This window comes from Lissotriton vulgaris, chromosome 4_1, assembly GCF_964263255.1.
Source record: "Lissotriton vulgaris chromosome 4_1, aLisVul1.2, whole genome shotgun sequence".
Classification (NCBI taxonomy): domain Eukaryota; kingdom Metazoa; phylum Chordata; class Amphibia; order Caudata; family Salamandridae; genus Lissotriton; species Lissotriton vulgaris.
Window position 1 is genome coordinate 1,125,473,095 of NC_141691.1, and position 19,604 is coordinate 1,125,492,698.

General features: G+C 45.6%; 1 protein-coding gene across 8 annotated transcripts in view; it reads left to right on the plus strand.

Annotated features, from left to right (window-relative positions):
* Positions 1 to 19,604, plus strand: part of PTPN3 (protein tyrosine phosphatase non-receptor type 3) — a 1,864,164-nt gene that overhangs the window by 612,896 nt on the left and 1,231,664 nt on the right. For all 8 annotated transcript variants that reach the window (XM_086965368.1, XM_086965363.1, XM_086965366.1 and 5 more), the window contains one exon: positions 8,687 to 8,765. In XM_086965368.1, coding sequence (XP_086821494.1) covers positions 8,687 to 8,765 — 79 coding nt within the window. The remainder of the gene's footprint in view (positions 1 to 8,686; positions 8,766 to 19,604) is intronic.

Sequence of the window (19,604 nt, forward strand, 5' to 3'; positions counted from 1 at the left end):
CACACCATTTGCTCTCAGGGCATTCTTTGGGTGTTTTAAATGTTTCATTGATTTGTCATGAAGAAACATTACCAAAACATCAAGACTCATAATACTTTTGTGCCTTCTCCCCATATATCAACTTTCAGTGTATCATTCGCACACTCAACATCATTTATTTCGGTTGAAACAATTGCAAAACAAGTCCCCATTACATTTCCTCCAGACAGTAAACTTAGTTCTGGTGAACAGGCCGCATCCTCCGGCTATGTATAGTGATCAGGGACCCACCACTTTACCACCACCCCCCACCTCGAGGGTTTATTCCATTATTCCAAATACCCTCAGAAAGCGAGCACAATAATTTCTTTCTTTAAAAAGGACAATCCAGGCCCTAACATTTATTTCGGTGCCACACTTTCGCTGTCAAAAAAGGACAAAACCCAGCACATCCGCCAAGTTCCACCACTTGCCGTCCTATATGATAAATATTCACGGGGATCTAACATCTGTATTTCTGGCACGGGCCACAAGAATTGCATCCCATGCCAGAGCTGCGTCTGATCCACCAGACTGGAAAATCTGTTCCCTCAGGGTTGCACTTTCAACCGTTAATCCATTTCAAGATGACAATCTTCCTCTCTGACCAGTGGTTAAATTCCAAGACAAAGGCTAGACAGTGTTAGCCCATTAAAGAAGCCAATTTCTTAAACATATGCTCTTAGTTTGCTTCCATTAAGTGTAAAAACCAAGCAGACCGAGCTTAGTCGGAGGGACAGGCACACATTTCAGTGATCTCTGTGCATAGAAGTGTAGAACTCGTATATAGTGGAACTCGAGTCCATATGGAAAAAGACTACTTCATCCATCCTGTGTCTAGGGAGGTATGCCCGAGTGCTTACTGTGGATCATGCATAGTTTGGGGGTAGGCGTGGTACAGATCATTGGATTGAATCAGTTTGATGTGTGCATTCTATACATCTTGTCAGTATCTCTTGATTCATCCCTGCCTATTTCCTCTGATGACCACAGCATTTCAGTGCTATCCAGTGGAGGTGTACACATGCATAATATAAACCTGTATAATACCATGAATGCCTCCCTTCATGTGCAGTAAAGGCTGAAGTACACTCTTCACCACCGTCTCCTGTGTCCCTTTACTGTAGCCCAACCATAAAACAGGCTGACATTTTTAACCAACCCAAGCAAAGTGGAGTATCTGAAAAAAGTGACAGTTCATAGAGTGGATTATTTTAAGAAATGGTCAATATCTACCATAGCAACGTATGGAGCAATACTCTGGGGCTTAGGCAGCCAGAAGAGCACTAAGAAAGTTCTAGACAAAGCTGCAACATTTCCTATCTCAACCACATCAGGTGCCCTGAAAGCAGCGTGTGTCAATGAAGCCATTAGTCTCAGAGCTAGCAGGACGGCCATGCACTACGCCCTAAGAGAAGTAACATTCATAAAGACAATGTAGCTATTGGATGCTGGTGTGACCTTCCAGCATTGGAGCCAGCTCATCACCACAAAAGCAAACCGGAAGCAGGACACCTAGGGCTAATTTATCTTTCCTTCCCATCATGCAGCATGTCACCCCATCAATTATAAACAGTGTGTATGAGGTATGGAAATAAAGAGAAGAAAGGAAATCAGAAACTACGACACATTCACCCTGAATTGTAATGTCTGAAGATTGACCCACATTGATGAACTACTTGACCATACTGGAAAATAGAGAAGAAAGAAGATTGTTCTCACTTGCCTGGTTCAACCTGTAACTGATCAGTGAGGTCAAGGATATCGATCTAGCAGATGCCCATGTGGCAACCAACAGGTCTAATCAAATGCACCTTTGTTACCGTCCTATCGCAAAAGAAAGTGTCTGAAGTTAAGGTATCCGGAACGTCTTATACATGCAGAAGAAAAAAAGAAAAAAAAACGAACATTCTTTCTCCTATCAGATCGTTGCAGAGATGTATCAAAAGGAATGACCATCTTCTTTAAAAAATTTAATCCACTGTAACGAAAAAGAGGAAAGATTGAACAGTCCTGATTAAAGTCCACTACTTCAAAGTCTCATTCAAGGTGGTCATGACACATTGAATTGTAGGACACCAAAAACGATCTGCAAAGTGCCACAGAGGGACTTTTGGGACTCTCCAACTCTCTTGCGAGACCACCGCTTTCAGAGAAGCAGCAACTCTCCCGCCCCCTTTCTTTTCCATTCTCAGCATCCCAATATTAGTGTTTTTTAGTTGTACTTTTTAATGTGTATTCTTGTTATGAAAAATCCTGGTGGCTCAATGCAAACAAAAAGAAAGAAAATATAAATATCCGTTTCTCCTTGGGTGATCAACAGTTTTTGAGAACACAATAGACGTCCCAATCTTGAAGAGTTCTTACTAACATCAGTGTCATTAAAAGATGGTGTTTGTTGTTCTTTTGCTTTAATTTTCTGTAATACTACTTGAATAGAATGGTAAGGATGGGTTTCAGGATTCCTACAATCTGCTATTTCAATGTTTGTTTGTAATATGGTTGGAAATCACCCAACAGAGCTTAATATATGTATATTACTTGGTGTACTGTACATAACCGTTGTATATCCTTAAGAGACTTTATGACCCTACTTCTGCTGGTCTTCTTGCTCTCCTGTACCTCCTTGAACATAATCACAGTTATCCTGTTCGTTATTACTTAAAGAAAATCTCTGTGTTTGTGGTACAGTTCTCCAAAGAGTTGTTATTCACACTGCTTTAAGAAATATTCATGGGGGGGCGAGGCCAAGCAGCAATCCATGGCGGCTACTGGGTAGACGAGCTCCGTCCACAAACCCCCTTCGCCATAACAATCTGGTCTCAATACATAAAATCTTGCACCGGAACCTCAGCTGTGTCCGCCGCTGCCTTCCTCGCGGCCGTGCTTCCAAACAATCCAGAGATACGGCAAAGTCTGCCGGCGGCCTCCGCAAGCTTTGCACCCGGGCAGTGAAGTTGAAGAGGCAGTGACTACACATGGCGGCGTCGGCCGAGAGCAGAAAGGGGCTTGCACCGCCGGGTCGGCCCCGTCATCTGGGCTCTGCTCACAACAGTGGCGCACACCTGCCCTTTCACACGGCAGTGCTGCCCATAAGCCTAGCGCCGCTCCTGGCACCCCCTGGGGGGGCTCACTTCGATGCCGGTTACATCTGGCCAAATCGAGCCATCAGGGCAAGTGTCCCCAACCTAGCACCCGTTCTCAGTGACCACTTAAAGCTGCAGCAGGGGAGTTGGAGAGATCTTCAAAGCACACGATCAGCGTGCGTGACCAATGGAGCTGGGAGAAGTGCTTATGAGCGAATCTGAAAATTTAAGGAGCCCCAGAAGCCTATTCCAATCCGTGGCCAGAATCAAGAGCGCAGAGAGGCCTGCAAGTGCAGACTGCAGGCCCGGCTGAACTGATAGTGCCAACACGTTGTGACTGACGGGTGGGGCCCGACTGCCTTGAAACTGCTGGTCTAAGGGGTGCGAGAGAGGGCTCAGGCTACCTGCTGGTGAATTGCTGCTAAGAGGAGCCAGCGATCGAGACGGAGGCTGCCTGTGTCAACATCTGGGGCGGCACTGTTCCCAACTGATATGTCTGGCTTGAAAGGTTCCAGACTGGTCCAGCAGAACAAATTGGACCGCTACACTTGCCCAAAGGCCTCACGACAGGACCAGCTGACCAAAGACAAGACGGCCAGCGGAATTGAAGATAACCCCACAGAACTCTTGCTCAAGGACGTCATGGAGGCCATTTCTGGCGTTAGGTCGTCCCTGGAGCAGAGGATGGACGTGATATCCACGGATGTCACATTGATACGAGCTTACCTGTCGAAGATAAATGAAAAGGTCACACAACTGGAGATCACTGCTACGAGCCTAATAGACGACACCTCCCAGTTGCAGATCGAGCTATGTGAGTTACAATCCTTTCGCAAGTTCGTTGAAGGTAAACTCGACAACTACGAGGGGTGCCGGAGCGTGCGGAGGGGCTGGCCCCTGACCTGTTCATTGAAGACCTCATACTCACCCACCTCCAGCCCAAACGCCTGTCAAAATTCTTTGTGGTGGAAAGGGCGCACAGGGCCCCTAGGGGTGTCCAAAGCCCGGAGCTCCCCCGCGGCCAATGCTTGCACAAGTGTTGAACTACCGCGACAGAGACGTGATACTCCAGAACGCTAGGACAAGCCCACCACTCAAGTATGAAAATGCCACAATCTCCTTTTTCCTAAATTTTACGCAGGCAGTCTAGCGGCAACGCAGATCCTTCCTGGAGGTAAAGAAGACACTTAGAGACAGAGGATGGAAATACGCCATGCTAATCCCCACGCGGCTATGGGTGGAGAAAGATGGTAAAGCATGGTTTTTCAATACCCCGGAATCAGCATCAGACTGGCTTTAGACTCAGCAGGGGGCCAGGGAGCGAGACCCCGGCTCTACGGACTTGAGCGCTATGCTGGACATAACAGCTGGCAGACCGGGATCTATGCATCTTTCGATGCAATACTATGGCTCCTGGTGTTGACGGGGGCCGCAGGTATCCGTTCGTGGGGGGGACGCTGTTTTGAAGGGTTCTTCTGTAATTGGTGAGGTGCAGAAATTTGGGACTTCTCATCTTGAAGAGCAGTAGAGACGTTATTTGCATGTTTAGGGGGGGGGGGGAGCAGCTCTTTCACACCCACATTACTACTTTTAGTTTTCAGTTGGGCGACAGGCACTCTGCCAGTTAGAAGTCGGGCCAGTTTGGAGCCCAAAAAGCAGGGGGGGAGGCAGGGTGGAGGGCTGTTGGTTTCGAGGTAATGCTGTTTGTTTGTTTGATTTGAATCAGCACAGGAAAATGTTGATAAGTGGGGGGGGGATGGTGGCTGTGGACTACCTGAATACACATGCATGAGAACTGCAATCTTAAGGTTTTGAGCTGGAATGTAAACGGGCTGCAGGACAAGGTCAATCGCTATGTAGCGCGCCGGATGTGTTGCTTCTCCAGGAGACCCATCTGGTGGGCAATACTTGCAAGGCACTCAACAGCTGGGGGTACAAACTAGTAGAACATGCAGGTTTCACTACCGGTTCTTGTGGGGTGGGTATAATGCTGCGGAATTCCCTTCCTTTTATGATCCAATCAACGAGGACAGACGATCTTGGGCACTACATAGGCATAACGGGACAATGGGAGAGGCGCGCAGTCACCTGCTTGTCAATCTACGTCCCGCCTGGCCTGCAGGCTCGCAAATTCATGGATCTTGGGTCGGTGCTACTCTCACTGCCGGAAAGTTTGCTGCTGATGGGGGAGACTTTAACTCAGTGGTCTCTGGAATGTTAGACAGGCATCCTCCACGAGTCACTGGTACGGGTGCGAGATGGCTACCAGACTTTCTGGAGGCACTTAGTTTGGCCGATGCCTGGAGAGCATTTCACCTGGACGGTGTCCAACACACAATCTATTCCGGGGCGCATAATAGTTTCTCACGAATTGGCTATGTCATCATCCCTCCACACAACTCACATCTATCCGTGAAATAAGACATCTGGCAAGAGGTATTTCCGATCACTCCCCTGTCTGGACAAATGTAGCGCTGTGGCGGGGGTGGGCAGAGTGGCCTCTATCAACCCATGGCACCTCCGAGGCCCTGCAACACGCAAGGCCCTAATATCGGCGATAGATCACTATTTCCAAGAAAATGAAGGCATGGTTGACTCCTCCCAGACGTTGTTGGAAGCATTTAAAACAGTGATCCGATGGCAGGCTTTCTTCCTAATCGTGGGTAAGAGGAAAGATAGAATGAAAGATCTGGTGGAGGTTGAGAGTGCAGTCCTCTGGCTCGAAAGAGGATTGGAGGTGGAGGTGACACTGGAAAAGACACACGCCTTGCAGCTTAAAAGGGACGAATATAAAGCGATAGCCACGAGAGAGCTAAAACTTTTGAGAGGGAGTCTGCGGACAGAGTGTATGACATGGGTGATAAAGCAGGGAAACCCTGGTGGGGTTGGACAAAAAGGATATGGCATCTAGACTGGTGCCGGAAATAATCAATAAGGACGGTCAGTCCCTCACAGATCCACAAGCTATAGCTAACACCTTTACAGCCCATTATAATTGCATATACGAAACACACACCCAACACTCGGAAGAAGATTCCCAATCACTACTTAGAGATATTGCCCTCCCTTCCTACCGCCTGAACAGCGAGAACTCTTGGATACTGACTTCACTAATGATGAAATTGCGGCGGCGATTCGGTGCCTTCAGGCGGGCAAGGCGATGGGCCCCAACGGCCTTCCAATCAAACTGTACAAACTTGCACCGGACAAACTGGCCCCTCGAATGAGCGCTATGTTTTCGGAGAGCAGGGAGCGCGGGGAACTGAAGATGGGATTCGGGGTGGGATTTACCCTGTGGATCAGGCTTCTCTATAGCAAACCTGTGGCGCAGGTCATGGTGAACAATAGAAAATCTACGCTCTTCGAGCTAGGGCGTGGCACTAGACAAGGGTGTCCCCTTTCCCCTCTTCTCTTTGTGCTAGCACTTGAACCCCTGGTGGCATGGATTGAGGTGGGCTCCGCCATATCCGCATATCACTGTATGCGGATGTTATCCTATTTAATTTAGACGCCCAAAGTAGTCGTTGATTGCAGTATTGGATATATTCACAATTTTCTGGAGATTCTCTGGCTACTCCATTAATTGGAGCAAATACCTTCTACATGTACTGAATGGGGACTGCCCGCTATCCCAAGAGGCTGCCAACTCCAAGTCACCACGGAAGGCTTTAAATATCTGGGTATATACGTGACGTCTAACACCCAGCTCCGTTATGACCATAACTTGATCCCACCCCTACAAAGATTGAAACGAGACGCTGCAGCGTGGAGGGCACTTCTTCTCTTGCTATTGGGAAGAGCCGCACTCAATGTCTCTGTCTCGCTTTCTGTATGTGCTACAGAACTTCCTAGATCCGATACCCGCAAGCTACTTCAAAGAAATCGAGGGCATGCAGAGAGATCTGTTATGGGATGGGAAGCCTAGGATAGCACTTCACAAACTTACCCTTAGCTGGTACGATGGTGGTATCAGTCTCCCGACCTCAGAAAATAGTATTGGGCGGCACATCTCGTGGCTATCAATCACTGTACATACCGAAGACTAGATGACCCGGGCTATGCAATGGATCGATGGGGAATTAATACAGAGCCCTGTACTCCAGACCAACGCGCTTCCCCCTGACCGGGCCGATGAAGCATTCGGTGCAAGTCTGGCATACCGCTTGGTTGGGAACGCAAACTGGCGGCAGATACGCCGCTCTGGGACTCCGAGATCCTAGGTGATCTTTGGCAGTCGAAGGGATTCGGCAAGTGAGACCTTATTGGGATCTCAACCATTGGGGATTTATGGGTTAAGGGTGAAGTGGTGTCCTTTTCTTATTTACAACTGAAATATGAGCTAGCAAACACAGAACATTTTCGATATCTTCAGGTCCGCCATGCATTGCAAGCGCACATCCCCTCAGGCTCCTCACTCCCAGAATATACTCCACTCGAGGACAGACTGCTTGACGGCCACCTGCCAGTTAAAGCAATGTCCCTCTCTTATAAAAAGTTCATTAATAACGTAGTTGAACCCCTACAGGGACTCAGGACAAAGAGGGAGAGAGAGACCGTCTCGAGCTAGATGACGAGGAAGGAAGTGGCCATATCGGCCAGGTTGAGACTTGTCCAGCTTAAAATTCTCCACAGAGTGTAAATCACTGGGCCCTGCCTGGTCCGAATGGGGAGGGATGGAGGGGGGTGCGTGCAGACGTCAGTGCGGATCTGAGGGAACATTCATGCATATAATATGGGAGTGTGATCTAATTCGGAGATACTGGCAATAAATCCACACGGTTATGAGCAAAGTATTGAGGCTAGAAATACGCCTTGAGGCAAAGCGATGCTTATTGAATGTGTTGGAACCTACGGATGTGTGAAGGATGGGAAGGACCTAGGTGACATTGTGACTAATGGTGGCGAAAAGAAATATAGCTCAACAATGGGGTGCCACCCAGCCCCCACACTCAAGGACTGGTAGAAAAGCATGGACTGGTGCATGTTCAGGGAAAAGACTGCCTATGTTGCAAGAGGGTACCGAAGAAGTGGTCGCTAATTTGGGAGGCCTGGAACACACACTGTGGAGAGATTTGTACTCCGCCTTGTAGTATTGACTTAGATGACCACCTTGATTTGTTAAAACCGTGCCCTAGAGATATACTTGATTGCAATTCTAACTTACCAAATGCAATTGTGCAAACTTCTACGTATAATGTGTATAATGTGTAAATACATTTTGAGCATCTGTGCTGATTTTTGTTTGTTTTTCATAAATAAAAAGAATAATAAAAAAAAAAAATATTCATTGGCCGTAGATTGGTGGATAAATATGATAAACCGAATGGAAATGATTCCATGTGTTTCAATTCAACAGTCTTGTTTTGGTTATCCTAGTTAATACTACAGTCTTAAAAACATTGGATCATAGGAGCGATCTTTCTTCCTAAACCCTTAAATATCAATAAACAAATGTTGCAGGAGTCACTTGTAATACTGTATGTTTATAAACTTTTTCTTTGTTCTTATGTGCAATGTTTCTGTATGCTTATACAATCATTATATTTTCAAAACTGACTTGATCTTCTGAAAACCCATTGTAGGCGGCTTTCCCTGTTCTGTGCTTTTCCGGGTACGATTTTTTATACCAGACCCTAACACACTGCAGTTGGAGCTGACAAGGTAATGGTTCTTTCTTATGCTTTTAAATGTTTTTATGGGGTTTTAGAATAAAAACAAGCATGCCAGAGTGTTTGGAGCATGCAGTGTAGAGCTGGGGTGGAAGCCATTCTTCAATGACTGTTATGTCAGTCACGCAGTAGTATATTGCCTTTCCTAAGTTCATGCAAGTTAACACTCAGCTGTGTGCCTCCTATATATTGCTGCAGTCAGTGAAGTGCCTAAGTGTGTAATTGTTCAAGGGGGTTAATCGCAAATCTTTCCTAACGGAGTGATCAGAAACATAGCCCATTAATCGACATGCACACTATTCCCTTCCTTGGAGAACCTCTCATGGAGAACGGTGCTCTCGGCTTCAGCTAACTTCAGAAGGACAGATTACCCATAGGAGAAATCTGTGATACAGTTGCGGATTTCCAATGCATGGTAATACATCTTTTAGCTTGCAGGAACGCTAGATGTGTGAATCTGGCCTCCATCTTTAGTTTTTTAGCTCTAAGCACTAACCCAAATAAAGTCACTCACCTGTTATGTCCAGGCAAAGGTTTCAAAGATTTAAACCTGAGCTCAACCTCTGGAAGCTATGGCACAGAGCAGACAGGCTTAACTTTGACAAAATGTGTACAACATACCAAAACAGTTAAAATAGTCAAAAACAAAACACTATAAATATCTTACTCCAATTTATAAAATTAGAAAAGATTTGATGCACAAAATGACACAAATCCAATTATTGGAACCGGAGCTATGCATTTTTAAAGATTTAAGCGAAAAAGAGGCAAGAAAAAGTAAAGCAGTCACTGTTTGTGGTTGACAGACTGTGATGAAGCACAGGTCGGATACACCAAGCAGGTTCGTCCCAGTCAAATATTTTACCTTTTGAATTAGCCTCTTAAATTGAAGTCAGAATCCTCTAGAGGGATAAGCCTGCAGACTGTATCAGACGGTGAGGTCCATGAGGTTTGGTATCTTCTCGCAGAGGGCCGGTGAAATGGATTTGGTGCTGTGGAGAAGCTCCAAGCAGGTCTAATCCGATTTTCTTGCTCAGTGTTGTCGTCCCTTGGGCTTATTGACCTGGAGGGTTGGTCCTAGTCCTCTGGAGGTCTGGAAGTCTGAAATTTTTCAAAGTGCACATTTTTCAAATGTTTCTTAATAAATCCTTTTGGACACCATTACAACTCTTAGAACCTCGGGGATAGTTTGTACGGGTCAAGACTCACTCCAGCAAAAAGGGTCACCAGCATGGTCCAGTCCACTTCCAGTGCAACATGTGCACCCCTTCAGATCTCCTCACAGGTCTCAAACAGCAGATCCAGTCCTTTTTCGGTTCTTCCACAGGTCTAGAAAATGTTCTGAGGAGTGTTTCTTGGGGCGGTGCATTTATGAATGACACTAGTTAGTGGATGGGATGATTCCTAGCTCCTTCCTAAAATGTCATTAAAAAGTCCTGGAAGCAACTCCACCCACTTTTTCAGAAGTTCTTTTTCCCTATTGCAACTATGCTTCCTACTGGAATCCAGGATTTGGAAACCCTTCCTTCCTTCCTTGTGCAGAGTCCATGCGCCAGAGTGTGCCAGAGAAATGAGTAGCCCCGTTCTTTGTATATTCTCAAAACTGGTTATGGGGTAATTTCACTCCCATTGGGTTTGGAGGCAGCCAGGCTGGGGAAGCAAAGATTTGCCATCCCAGGTCTTGCCTTAGATTTACTTGTGAAAGGACTGCCTCTTCACAATTTAATGAAGGTGCTAGGCCCACCCTTAGTGGTCGTCCTGCAAGGGAAAGAAAAAAACTTTTCCATAACCTGACCATTGTCTCTGCTCTTGGAGCTGTTTTCACACCTTATTAATGTCAAGCACTGGCTGGGCAACTGCTGTAGGGTTAATACAGATTGGCCTCCAGGAGCTCCAGCAGGGAAATGGTAATTTTCTAAAAGTTACTTTTCCTAAATATTTTTTACAATACATCAGGGTGTGATGGACGTATCTTACCGAGGATTAAGAAGCAAGATTTTATAATTATTTGGGATACTTCTACATGGCTAAATAATTTCAAGCTGAGACAATGTAAGTTTATATGTTTATTTTGAAGTATATCTGTGAAATCAACCTTAATAATCCCAAACTGCGTTGTTTCAACAAATACAGAAGTGTCTTTTTTCATTTTATGGTATTACTTTTTGCAATAACAACTATTTTTGGTGCACCTTGCAAGTGATGGAGCCTAATATCAATTAGTAAATGTGACCCTACAATTATTCGAATGTGCAAGTTGGTAAATTCTCTTCAATTACAGTTACTGATGGGGGCCCTAGGCAGAGGGGGATGGTGGGGGGTGTCCCAGATCTACGGTACATTGAGTATTAATGCCCCAGGGTCATTGGACGCCCTCCGAGCCCATTGGGAGAAATGGATAGGACCTTTAGAAGATGCTGACTGGCGCGATGCATTGATGGCCCCAGTGTGATCACAATTTCATTCAGGCTCCGGTTGGTGCAGATCTATTACATACACTGTACCTATCTACTCCTATCAAAATGTTTCATGCTGGCCTGGCGAACGACCCTACCTGCTTTCCCTGTTCCCATACGCCTGCAGACTTCTTTCACTTGGTGTGTTCCTGTACTGTTATAACCTGTCACTGGAAGGCGGTGGTGGCTGAATTATCAGATGTACTGGACATGACCCTGTATCTCTCCCCATTGCTGATCATCCTGGGGTCAATGATGGTGTTGGGGGCTGTAAGGCTGATGGACCGTTGTTGGGAACCACTACCATAGTGGCTAAGAGAGATATTGCTGCATATTGGAAGGCCCCCCAGGGCACCATCGCTGGCTTTATGGAGACATGGGGTCAACTGGTGTGCACAGCAGAAAAGTCTGTCTATGAGACAAGGGACTGTCTGGCTAAAAATGCAAGAGTTTGGGGCAAGTGTCTTGGGGTGTCAGATGTAGACGCTGAAGTAGAATGAGTAAGCAACAATTTCTGTTATTTCTGTATGTGCTGGTTTTATTACGATGGGCTTATTGCTACTCTTAATTGGTACAGAATGGTGTGCTTCATGGACTGACAATGTGACTTGTTGTTCCTTCATCAAATTCTCTATAATTGGGTTTCAGTCGATGAAAAAAATCCAATGAGTTTAATGTTCCCTCCTGTCCAGCAAGCATGTGCACGCTCCCTAATTGTGTTAACTCCCATGTTACGAAACATTTGTCTAAGGAGAACATTTCTTTCCTGAGTTATTTCCCTACAGACGCATAATGAATGCAGGGTGACGTCCTAGTTGGATATTTATGTTCTGCAACAAGAGCACCGGCATTTTGTATTTTGGTAATTCCACAAAATTATTTTATTGGGACCTGAAGAAAAGCAAAATATAAGGAAGTCGTCTATTAGGTGCACCAGCAGTCAAGTCAGTGGGAATTTTGGGGGATTTGGAGTAACAAAATTGTTAGTAAATAGCTTATTTTTATAACTTCATACAAATCTAATTTAAAAACCTACAATCGACCTTTCACTGGGACTGCACCAAGAATATGGAACTTCCTCCCTCCCTACATCAGAAAAATCACTTCTTTTGCACGCTTCAAAAAAGAGGCCAAGGCCTTTCTCATGGGTAAATTGCTTGGCTAAACTCGTTCCCGCAGCCACCTGAGAGACTATTGCCTTGTCCTGCGTCCTTGTACATTACTCTTTTGTTTATTGTAATATTTCTGACCTGCTGTTATAGCTTATCCTATTCCTCAATGTAAAGTACTTGTATGCTACCCCGTCCCACCTACGACCCCCTGTTTCTGAAACCTCTCCGACGTACTGATTTCTTTTTTTTTCCTGTTTTTTGTTTGTTATGTCCTGCCGTAACCTTGTATTACTCTATTGAATCTGTAAAGCGCTCTGATACCCTCACGGGCCAAGTTTGCGCTCTATAAAACTTTAAAATAAATAAATACAGCATGGTACGAAAAGGGACATCAAGGGCTGTATTACAGAAGGTGCCCCGTGGGGCAACAGGCGTTTGCGCTCTCCCGGGGCACTTTGGCGTTATAGAAGGGGGCGCAGACACTTGTGCGTCCCCTTCTATAATACCAATAATGATGGCGCTGGCGCACTTAAAGCGCAGCGCTACCTTCAGAGGGTGTTCCCTCATTTGCATAGAGGCTTGCCCTATGCAAATGAAGGACTCTGCTCCCGCCCCATATTACAGACACGGGTGCAGAGTCAAAGAAGCCCTCAGGAGGCGCTGGTTGACGGGTAGCATCCAGACGGGTTGTAAAATCGTTATTAGGTTGCGGGACCTGCGATAGGGTCTTTGCAATCTCCTGCTCCTCCCCGTGGAATATCGGAAGCCGGATATTCCACGGGGAGGAGCAGGAGATTGCAAAGACCCTATCGCAGGTCCCGCAACCTAATAACGATTTTACAACCCGTCTGGATGCTACCCGTCAACCAGCAGCCACTCCCCACCTTGTCAACACTGACTTTCAAAGGGGGCCAGGATTTATGCTTGTTTTCGTTTCTACGCATCACTGCGGCCAATTTGTGATACTACGACTAGATATCCCTCCTGGAACGTTATCTCTACACTATCCAGGAATATTGGGACCATACCACTAACATTAATCCGGCCTTGCAAGTACGATCACTCTCTGGAACGTCAAACTTTATCACTAACTCATTGCATGCCCTGACGAAATTCCCAAGGCACGAAAGGGAATGAAACGGGTTGGCTGTGCCTGTGTATTTTAAAAGAAAATAAAGAACACATTAAAGAAAGAACTGAAGATTTACAAAATCTATGAACTCTCTGTATCATTGACTTTACCGAGTGCACCTCTCAAATTTTCTTGTACACATCATGTCCGTACTGACAATGGGTTTTTTCCGGACTTGGTCGCTTAACACGCTTGCAGGCGCTTAACCGTGGCCTGGTCCTCTATGGCGCCTCACCCTGTGGGCTAGCCGTGAATAATGCGACGGAAACCCTAGACCACGAGGCTTATAGCATCTCGAACAGCTCTCTTGGATCAGCTCAGCTTGGCTCGTCCCTGCGCTCTGCACCTACACTGCATGCCTCCTGCATCGTAGTGATTTGTTGTCCTTAGTTTTGCATCAGTCTAGCAGCTCTACCACTTACCCACTTGCCACTTGTTTTCAGACTTCCATATTAGTTTGTCCTCCTTTATAGGTTTTGCCTGCACATCTATTGCAAAATCTCTTCTATTTAAAAAAAAAATCTTTATAGGGGCTTAAAGCCCGACTTTACTTATCTTTACTTACCATTGGCTGGCTCCATCATGACTCCCACATCACCTTTACTTGCCATTGGCATGATCCCATGTCACCCTTGCTTCCTATTGGTCTCTTCCTCCTTCACGTCTCTGTCTTCTTCCCTGGCTTCAAGTCTTCAACCTGCCGTGCAGCCCGGTCCAGGTACTGCTTCCGATAGGCAGTGTCCTACCACTGCAGGCTCCTACATGTACTCTTTTAAAAAAAATGTATAAACCTTCCCCTCTTGTCCTGCTTTACACTTTCCCTTTGTTATTGCTTTCACACTCTGCTTTAAGCATGCTCACTTCTGCTTTTCTGTACTCTTTGCCGTTAAGGTGGTTCTGCCTTTGTGCGGACATTTATATCGGGCAAGTGTCTCCATGGCAAATGCTTCTCTTTCAGTCAGTCAGGGAGGTCGGGATTAGAAGTAGATTTTTGTGTCTGTTGCTTTTCATTTACTTGCGACATAAAAAAACAATAAAATATGTTTTTAAAGTAAATCCTGACCTTTTAACTGACATCCCCTTGAATTCTCGGTCATGAAATGTTGCTGTTAACATTGTAACTATGGGCCCAAAAACCCTAATCAGTCAAGTGCATTTGGGTTTAAAGCCAAGGTTAGCTAAAGGTGTCAAACATAACAATGGAACACCTTGCAGCTATGAGTTTTGTTGGAATGTGGAACTCCTTGTCATGTTGTTAGCAGTGTTCCATGTGTAATGTTACAGCACTCTTTTCACAAGGTCCCGTCACTATACCCTGCATTGGCAGTTTAAGGCATGGAGTGTTTAGGAGAGGAGCTACTATCAGTACAGACTACTTAGAAAATGAGAGTGGTGTATCAGTGTTTCATTCTTTATCTGTGGGAAAATGGGATAGTACATATTGGCCAAGATTCTTATGAGCCAGCCATTTCACAAGTCAATTAAATATTTGAACACTGCAAAAGGAGCAACAATGATATTAATATTCCCAGATGATTCACTTCAGTGTACAAAATAATTAGATCAGACCTAAAACATGCTTCTAAAATATACACCTTTTATTCAAGCACACAAAACTGAAGGCAACAAAAGGAAGAAGAAACAATATTTTAGTGACCTCCCTTAACAACAAATTGCAAACTGAATAATCTTTGTCTAGCAGGCTGCTAACTTGTATAACAAAGTTATATTGTATTAACCCCTGCAGAAAGAAAGACAAATTACTGATTCTCTCTGTTTCTTTTCTTTGAATGCCATTTCAGGTCTTTCACAAAGCCATGAACTGAAAACCACAAGCAACAATATACTTATTTAATTTTGTGCAGAAACATTTTTCTTTACCTTAGAAATTGTAAGTCTGAAATGAAAGCTTTTGGGGCACATGCTGGTATTTTTAAACAACGGGCCCAATTTTGGACTAGTTTCTACAGACTGCCCAACTACACACACTGGGTACACAAGCAGATTTTTTCACTTTCTGTTTGAACGAGATATGTTGCTGTTTGACATGTCGTCCTTAAGGTGGTCTTCCCCAAAAACATTTTACCTGCTGACCTCCTGGTTTTGCTCATTCTTTTTGTTCGCCTTAGGACTCTGCAAACTTTACCACGGCTGACCTTTGCTAAAGTGCATGTGTTTCTCCCCTAAATATTGCAACACTGGTGTATACACAATGGGCATATTTAGTTTACTTGTAAGTCCCTTGTAAAGTGGTATACCACATACCCAGGTCCTGTAACTTAACTGCTACTAGTTGGCCTGCAGCACTTATTGTGTCACCTACACAAGTAGCCTTTCAAGCCTGTCTCAGGCGTGCCATTGCTGAGCCTGTATGTGCAGTTTACTGCCACTTCGACATGTCATTTAAAACTACTTGCCAAGCCTTAAACTCGCCTTTTATTACACATACATCACCCCTAATGTAGGTCCTAGGTAGCCCATAGGGCAGGGTGTGATGTAAGTACAAGGTAGGACATGTACTTTTATGTTTTGCCTTTCCTGGTAGTGACGAACACCCAAATTCGTTTTTCACTACTGTGAGGCCTAGTGCCCTCATATGTTGACATTGGGAATTCTGTAATACACCTTTAAGCTGGAATTTATGATTAGAAAGTAGTAGCTGCCTCATGTTTTATATCTTTGGAATGGCATTGATAAATCTGCTTTACTGGTAAAGTTGGATTCAACATTACTATTTCAGAAATGGCACTTCTAGAAATTGAGCATTTCTCTGCTCCTACTGCTCTGTGTGCCTGCACTTTGTGCATTCCCTCTAGATAGCCACAAACACAGGATGGTTAGGTGTGTTTGAGAACTTATCTGCATTCACCTGCATTCTGATGGCTCTTCCTGAGCAGAAAGGGGGGAGCTGACACTTAAACCTGAATAGGCAGTGCTGTTTCCCACACAAAGGGCTGATTACCCCCTACTGATTGTCTGGACGCATGGATGGGAAGAAAGGACCTGTGTTCACTTCAAAGACTCTTCTTCCAAGTCACTCCCACTTCAAAGGCACGATTGGATATAAACTGGGTCCCTATCCCTACCTAGACAGTACACTACTGGACCTGTGAAGAACTCTTTCAGGAAGGATAACAGTGTTGCTACAAGGACTGCTGCTCTGCTCTGTTGGACTGCTGCTCTGGCAGGACGGCTTTTATGCTCTGATGTGCTGCCTGTTGCCAACTGCTTTCTACCCTCTGCCCTGCTGAGGAAAAGGATTGGACCCATCTCACGTGAACCTAGAGTGACTCAATGTGCTTGCTGGCATGCCCCCTGTTCTAAAGTCTCAGGTACATCAAACACTTCTGCATGCCTTCAACAACATTGGACTCTGCATCTGTGAGGCCCTGCCAAGTGGTGCCAACCCAGTCCTGTGCCCAGGGAAGTGAGTATTTCTGTTCTACAACTCTCAATGCCAACTCATCGCCACCATTGTGCCGATTGAAACCGGTGCAGTGTACCCAACGACATCTCACCAGCATCTGTGCAGCTTGATGACAAAGTCTCACTGAGTGTGCGGCTCGACAACGATGCATCACCTATCCTCTGTACTGCTCAACACCAAAACTTTCTCAAAGAGCGCGTTTTGACAACGCCTCACCTATGAATCCTTCAGATTGATGATGATGCTTCACCTCCCTGCTCCTCGCATCTGGTCCTTGACTTAGGTCCTCTAATGCTACTTTTTTCAGCATGCCAAGTCTGGTCCCTGTATCTGATCTGCGCACTCATCGCGGTCTGCCTGAACTTTGGATTTATCCCGGTCTAGGCTGACCAGATGTCCGCGGTTGGCACTTTAAATACTCTAAGCACTATATTTTGATGTAATCTTTAAAAAAAACATAATTCCAGTTCTACCTATTGGATTGTTGTCGTTTTGGTCTTGTTTTACTCATAAAAATATGATTTATTTTTCTAACCGTGTGTGGAGTATTTATGTAGTGTTTTAATTGCTACCCATGTTCCTGGAAGGCTACAGTTATAGTGGGTTGTGAAAGCGCTCATTTCGCAATCTCTATAAACCCTCAGTTTACCATCTCGGGTCTCCTTATTTATAGACCTCCTGGCCCTGACACCGCCTTCCGAACCGCCCTACCGGAAGCAGTTTCATCCTTGGCCCTTAAATCGGCGAATTTCAGTATAGTGGGGGACCTTAACCTTCATCTGGATTCTCCTTTATCTGCTGTGGCGAGTAGTTTTCTTGCAGACTTCGAGGCCTTACAACTGCACCAGTATGTTACTCATCAGACCCATGTAGGCGGCCACTTATTGGACCCTTTCTTGACGAACCTCCCTAGTGTTGTTTCTTGCCCACCTAACCTAAACCTATGGCTTGGACTGATCACTATTTGATTGAAATACAGATTTCTTTGAATGGGGCCCCTTTCAAAAGTACGATTCCTGCAATCTTCAAACGTCCCTGGAGGAAACTGAAGCTAGCCGACTTCCATCAGCTTTTGGTGCAACACCCGCCAGATCCTCCTACAGACGTTTCCTCGGGGTATGATTACTTCTGTGACTGGTTGACTCAGGCATTGGATTCTCTGATTCCAGCTGGATGGAGTAAAACTCGTCCTGGCCCATCTAGTCCGTGGTATGACGACTCTCTTAGGCTTCTTAAGACGGCATGTAAGAGGGCAGAAAGAGCCTGGCGCAGGACATATGACTCTGTCCTCAAGCAGAGTTACCAGGCCAGTATTAAGCTCTACCATCGTGCAATCTGCAAGGCCCGGGCCTCCTTCTACGCTTCAGAATTTAAGAAAAACCCCAATCCCACCAAACTTATTTTTAAAGTCATTAAAGACCTGACTAGTAGGAAACAAGCAGGCATGAACAATGCTCTCAATCCCATTGTGAAGAGCTAGCAGCTTTCTTTGTGGAGAAAGTGGCGGCTATCTACCAGTCTTTTCCTTCTACAACGAGTCCAAATAGTGAATCATGTCCCACACATCTGATTACTAGGCCGCTCTCATTAATACCTGACCCATCTCAAGAAGAGTTCAAATCTTTAGTCTTGAAAGTTAAATCAGGGTCACCGCGGACCCTTTGAGACCTGCACAATTTAATGAATCTGCTGAATTCTGCCTTCCTCCTTTGCTTGACCTTGTCAGGTTATCTTTTTCCTCTGGGATTGTACCCGTCAAATGGAAGCAGGCCACGGTCATCCCGATCTTAAAGAAGCCCACTCTAGACCCGACTAAGCCAGAACATTATAGGCCCATCTCTCTTCTCCCCTGGATCTCCAAGCTGGCTGAGGCCCATGCCAACAAAATCCTATCTTGTCATCTACAAAATCTGGGTGTCTTAGATCCATCTCAGAACGGCTTCCGCGCAGGCCATAGTACAGAGACAGCTCTGTTAGTGATGGTAGAACATCTGCGGAAGTTGTTGGACTTAGGGTAGACGGCGGCACTGATCCTTCTGGATCTCAGTGCCGCTTTCGACACTGTTTCCCACTCTGCCCTTCTCCAACGTTTAAAAGAGGCTGGTGTGGAGAGCACAGCTTTCGAATGGTTTCGCTCATTTCTGGCTGAGCGTACTTTTAAGGTTTCTACTCCTCCATTCAAATCTGTTTCTCGCCACATCCCTCAAGGGGTCCCGCAGGGTTCGGCACTTAGTCCGACCCTGTTTAATTTATATGTGCAGCCGCTAGCTGCTGTTGCTAACAAATGGGGTTTAACCATGGTGTCATACGCTGATGACACTCAGCTAGCGGTGGCACTAAATGGGGACTCGGTGATTGAAGCCTCTAAGTTCCAGGCAGCCCTTAAGGACGTGGCTAGTTGGATGACAGATAACTGTCTCCAACTTAATGCTTCTAAAACCGAAGTCCTAGTCCTGGGCAAACAGGCTAATTTATGGGGAGACTGCTGGTGGCCAGTGGAATTGGGCCAAGCACCTACTCCGGTGACAGAGGTAAAGAATCTGGGCATTTGGCTGGACTCAAACCTATCATTTACCTCCCATACGAAAAGAGTTGCGGGGACCTGTTTTGGGGCTCTTCAGAGCCTTAGACCTATTTTTAAGTTTTTCGATGCCTCTACTAGGCAACTCATTCTCCAAGCTGTGATTTTGTCCAGATTGGACTA